Here is a 6,000-nt window from a genome sequence, read left to right on the forward strand (position 1 = left end):
ACCCAAAGCAGGATTAGTTAGCCAAAACGTGGCGAGATAACAACAACTATGGAAGGCAGTAATTACTGGGGGATACAATTGCAAGACTTGGCCAAGATCAAAGTGTAGTATCTGTTCTTCAGATGCGGCACTTCCATTTCTCGTTCTCTTTCAGTGGAGGAGAAATCCTTCACGACTGAGACAATTTTTATTTTTGTACCTTTTCTCCACGTTAAAAAACGACCCTGGTGTCTAACTCTGTCCCCTGGGGAGGCATTGTGAATAGGAACAATTACAAGACTCAACATTCCTATCCCGTCACAGTTAATCACCTGAAGAAGGCCAGAGGATGAGTTGGCCAAAATGTGATGAAAGAACAACTATGAAGATTAGGATAACACTCTGCAAAAAAACATGAATACACAAACTATGAAGCTCCTAAAAATGACTATTCCAAAAATAAAAGCCCCCCCCCCCAAAAAAAAAAATTTGTCATAAATTTTGTTGATTTTTAATTTACTGAATTTAATTCCAAATTTTCATTTAAAAATATATATATATATATATATATATTTTATTACCGTTTTATCTGCTTAGTTACACATGTTTCGGTTACCGAATCATATCAACAATCCAATAACTTCTATCAGACTTTACAGAAATATATATATATGCCTCTGTTCAGTCTCAACAAACAATGGACACGCCCTTTAAAGGTAGCTACGCATGTAGTTGTGAGGCAAGGATGGCATAATCTCCAACCACACCTCTCCTGAATCGGCACTGCTCCACTGGAAAGGAGAGGTCCAGAACGACTGGAAACAATGCCAAGATAAGTGGAAAGCACATAAAGCCCCTGGAAGTCCCAAATGGTCATCCATTTTTAGTATTGACCAGGCTCAATATTGCTTAACTTTGGTGATCTAACAGGAACCTTTGTGAATGGGATTATGCTTTATACATATATATATATATATATAAGTTATAAAATGTATATGGCGATTAAGCTACACTGAATATTCTGTGTTTTATCCACTCTAGGACTCTTCAGGCTTATGCGCATAAGCCTGAAGAGTCCTAGAGTGGATGAAATGCGGAATATTTAGTGTAGTTTAATCGCCATATACATTTTGGCTTGGCCTTCGGGACAAGATCAAAGTGTAGTATCTGTTCTTCAGATGCTGCACTTCTATTTCTTGTTCTCTTTCGGTGGAGGAGAAATCCTTCACGACTGAGACAATTTTTATTTTTGTACCTTTTCTCCACGTTAAAAAACGACCCTGGTGTCTAACTCTGTCCCGTGGGGAGGCATAGTAAATAGATACATTTTATAACTTACTATCTAGCTCTACCTACATATTGAGCACTTTTGAAGTAAGTTTACACATAAATCTATACTTTCGTATATTAATTTTATGTGAGTAAATTAAGTAGTTATAATATTTAATTATTATAGTATAAAAAATAATTATGACAGCCCCTTTAAGAAACTCGTTTCTTATCATTGAGCACTTTCAGTTGAATTAAGTCGGTCAATTTAGCCCCTATGCATAGATCATCGTATAACGATTAGATCACTATGACTGATGCAAAGAACATTTAAGAATAAAACGTTTAAATTCAACGTTATTTCACGCTGTTAACGGTAGCCAAATGGATACGGTTTTTGCTAATCGAGCCAGAGATGGCTCGTGTTGCTGAGTTTGAATCTGTCGACTGGTGTTAATCGTGACACCCTGCACTGAAGATTCCCGAAAGGATGAAACACTAGTGTCTGTAAGTATTTAATTATTATAGTAAAAAAAAAAATTATATATATATATATATTTTTTTCTAAACAGTTCACTTCATGTAAGTAAAAAGAAAAATACTTGAGCTGAGATTGCAACCAAAACCTAAAGAAGTGAGTCAAGTATGATAACCATTAGGCCAGCTTTTTCTTTAAAAAGAGTTTTCAACCTACTTATTCTTAACAAAGAATCTATCACATGAACGATTCGTGCATGCACATTCATGAAACGGTTGACAGATAAAAATCCGATGACCCCCCCCCCCATGTACTAATTTTCCAATTTTGATCCCGTAACACCCCTTTTTTTAGAATGGGAACAAATTAAAAAGCCTTCCACGTGTCTGAATACTGTAGATACCAAATTTCAAGTCTGTAGATCAAAGATTTGTTGAGTATATAGGTTGAGAAGTGCCCTCACACATTCTCACTTTTATAGGTATATAGAAGATAGATTGATTAATTACTACTATGCTTGCATTTCTTTTTTTTTTTTTTTTTTTGTCATAAAAGTCGATTTTTTCTTGAATTTAATAAATGATTTTATTAAGTAGAATAAAAAATGCATTTCATTGTTTTTTATTATATCCTCCAACCTTAAAATCGCAATTACAAAAATGGGTAGAAATCAGTTTAGTTTCTTTTAAACTAAACTGATTTCTGCCCATACTAGTCGCTAATGTGCAGAAATCAGAAGCTCACATTATTAATGTTGGAGTCCTTCAGGTTTCCATCTTGGGCCCAACTCTCTTCCTAATCTACATCAATGATCTTCCAAATCACATCATTCATAGACATTTATGCTGACGACACTACCATCTATCGCGACACGTCACAGTAACCAAGTTCTCTCTCATTCTCTCTCCTCTGATCTTGAACATGTGGTACAATGGGGAAAGAGGTGGCTGGTTACTTTTAATGCATCTATACCCTATATACCAAATTTCAAGTCTGCAGATCAAAAATTCGATGAGTATACAGGTTGAGAAATGTCCTCACACCACTTACACACACACACAATCTCAGTTTTATATATAGATATTTACCCCCACTACCTCTTGACCTACATCTCATTAATACTAGATTATAAATCCTATTCACTGTGTTGCTTCTGCGATCTTATTGCAATGAGATGGATGAAGAATATTATGAGAGGATTGAAATTGATGAATGTAATGAACAGTCTAATTTCTCATGTGGATAGTTTATGACAAGTACTTGTTGATGTTCATTTCAAAGACGACCATAATGTAGCCTGAAGGGAAACAAGCTTGAAACTCTTATTCTTTTCTTTCACTCATTATTTATTTTACAAACATTTTATTTTACAGGTGTAAAAGTAAAACACCATTGAATATTTATTCCGTGTTCAGAAATTCCATATCGGCTTATGTATTTTTTTTTTTTTTTTTTTTTTATTTATATTTTCATTTTTTTTCTTGTCATTTTATCTTCCAGGAAAAATATGATCCTGAATTTGTGAAGCAAATTTATGGCTGCAAATTAGTCACGGCCACTGATGTGGTGAACGGAGTCGGTAAAAAAGAGAAATGTCTCCGGGTGCAATACAGCTCAAAAGAGGAGTTCAAAACGTACGCCAAACAACTCGGAACGATGGATGATCTCAAGGTAAGTTTCGATTTACTTCGGACTTATGACATGTCATAAGACTAGAATTCCTATAACATGCCGTAAGAAGGTAGCTGCGCATGTAATTGTGAGGCAAGGATTTAATGAGCCTCCTATGACATGGTGTGAAAATAGAATTCTTACGACATGCCATAAGAACGGAATTCCTCCTACGGCATGCCGTGGCAATGGAATTCCTCCTACGGCATGCCGTGGCAACGGAATTCCTCCTACGGCATGCCGTGGCAACGGAATTCCTCCTACGGCATGCCGTGGCAACAGAATGGCTACAACATGTTGTAAGTCAATTTTCAACACAAGTCAGAAAATCACTTAGTGCACATAAATAACCATGTCATTCTGTTACCGTATTCTTTGCAAACAAAAATTAAAATTCCAATCTATTTAATTGAGTGCATACAATGTCCAATTCGATATTTTCTTGAATAAGACACACTTTACGAACTATACTGTTAATTTCTTTCGTTGATTGCTTACATCTTAGTGTGACAAGACTAAGTGATGGTGACTAAGTGCTTAATGATAATTAACCACTATCACTTCCTATTGATAGAAGTAATATTAGATATCCAGCTTCAAACAGACAGATACCAAATCTCCATTAGTAACAGAAGTAATAGTATTGTCTAACTCTGCCCTCGTGGGGAGGCAAGTAAATAGGAATAATGGTATAGTTTTTTTTTTTTCCACTAGATAAATACTAAATCTCCACCATATTTAATCTGAAAATTCTATTTTTGGCATTGGTTTCCCCGATAGTTTTGTAGTCAGAATTCTTTCTAGAAAGACTTAAGTGAAAGTGACTTTTAAGGAATGAACTGGATTTGAACTTGGAACGCTGAGGTTGTTAGTAGTGATGGGACGATACAATTACCATAAAAACACACGTTAAATGTGCAGATATTATCCTAAGCATAAAAATTTACTTGGGGGTTCTATCGATTTTAGCTTCACTGGTGGTTTAAAATCAATATATATTGATTATTTTATTTTAGCATTACTACAAGCAATAGAAGATTTAACTTTAAACAAAATTAAATAAAAGAATCATTTTGGCATCGGAAAATCGATACACATTTTTTTTTCGATACTGATTCCGATACTCTCAAATATTCCGATTTTTCCGATAAGTTGTTAGTCAATAATAGTATTTTTTTTTTTTTTTTTTTTCATTCGACAAACAAATACTGTATTGTCAATAGTAATTAATAAAATATGTGATAATTTTCATCAGTTTTTTTTTTTTCATATTTTTCCAGGCTGGCGTACCTCGTGGTGGTTATCGTGGTGTTGTCAGCATTATGTATCAAGGCCGTCGGGTTTATTTGTCTCCTCCAGAGACGTGGTCGGGATATGACCCAACTTGGAACTAAAATAACAAAGTACTTTCCTTTTTTTACCACTTCAACGACGTCAATAAAATTAAAAATCTTAAAAAAAAAAAAAAACTGAGAAAAAACGTAAAAGAAGAATTTTTTTTTTTTTGTAAAACGCAGAGATGCAAACACGGACATTCTTTACGATGCACCAAATTGGAACAGAAAAAAATGATGCGTGAAAAAAAAAAAAAAATGTATACCAATAAATGAAACGGAAAAAAAGAAGAAAGCAATTTGTACTTTGCTGTACACATCTATTTGTGACCCAAGCGCCCTAATCTGAGCGCAGAACACAGATTCAGGACGATGAAGCCGTTTCGAAACTGCAACCCAGATTTGACGTCAACTACACCAAAAGTTTCTGCAGTTTTGTTTGGTAAGGTTTGTTGGTCGGTTGGTTGGCATGTCTTTTATTATCGTTGGCACCGTGGTGCCACAAAATATCAAGGAAGGCGGAACAACCAAAAAGACATTCTACAATAATTCCACGGGCCATTTTTTTTTTTTTTTTTTTGTTTTCCTGTTTTGTTTTGTTTTTTTTCATTTTCAATTTGGGAGGGAGGGAAGAAAAAAATGAATCGAATAAAAATGGCTGGATTTCTATTTATTATTGTTTTTTATTATTTTTTTACTGATTTTTTATTTTATCACATGTGGACACAATCTCTTATAAATCAGATAAAAGGCAAAAATATATCCCTGCTGTTATAAACAGCAATTACTTGGATACGAATGCACAAAGATAGACTTATTTTTAAATACAATGATACCTTGCAAGTGGCATAGCAACTATTTTTGCCACCCGTGGCGATTGTAATAATTTACCCCCTCCCCTGGCCATTGATAATCCGTTAATTTAGCAATACACTCAGATGATAAAACAATTTAGATAATCACAGATTTCTAGGGGTTTTGCTAAAAAACTAAAGCACCTTAAATCCTCCAAATAAATACCACCGTTTTGTCTGGAAATGAATATCCTTTCAAATGAATTAATACCATTTTTCCAGCAGCCTTTGCAACAGATTTGATGTACATGTTCCATTTCAGATCCGGAGTAAAGATCAAGCCCAGAAGCTTGGCAGAACATGAGGCTTCCCCAAGACGAGAGCCATTCATTTCAATTGATGCAAGATGGGGATGAGAACGTTGATGATGTAAAGATACATTCTTGGTTTTAGATGCATTAAAAGTGACCAGCCA

The 6,000-nt window shown here is 34.7% G+C and overlaps 1 protein-coding gene across 12 annotated transcripts in view; it reads left to right on the forward strand.

Annotated features, from left to right (window-relative positions):
• LOC145266937 (alpha-1,3-mannosyl-glycoprotein 2-beta-N-acetylglucosaminyltransferase-like) overlaps positions 1-5,400 on the forward strand; it is a 471,814-nt gene extending 466,414 nt beyond the window's left edge. For all 12 annotated transcript variants that reach the window (XM_080122740.1, XM_080122745.1, XM_080122746.1 and 9 more), the window contains 2 exons: positions 3,227-3,397; positions 4,678-5,400. In XM_080122740.1, the coding sequence (XP_079978866.1) occupies positions 3,227-3,397; positions 4,678-4,791 (285 nt within the window). In that variant the 3' untranslated portion in view covers positions 4,792-5,400. The remainder of the gene's footprint in view (positions 1-3,226; positions 3,398-4,677) is intronic.
• The last annotated feature ends 600 nt before the right edge of the window (positions 5,401-6,000 follow it).

The sequence above is a fragment of the Euprymna scolopes genome, chromosome 42 (genome assembly GCF_053919585.1).
Source record: "Euprymna scolopes isolate OS-2025 chromosome 42, ASM5391958v1, whole genome shotgun sequence".
Classification (NCBI taxonomy): domain Eukaryota; kingdom Metazoa; phylum Mollusca; class Cephalopoda; order Sepiida; family Sepiolidae; genus Euprymna; species Euprymna scolopes.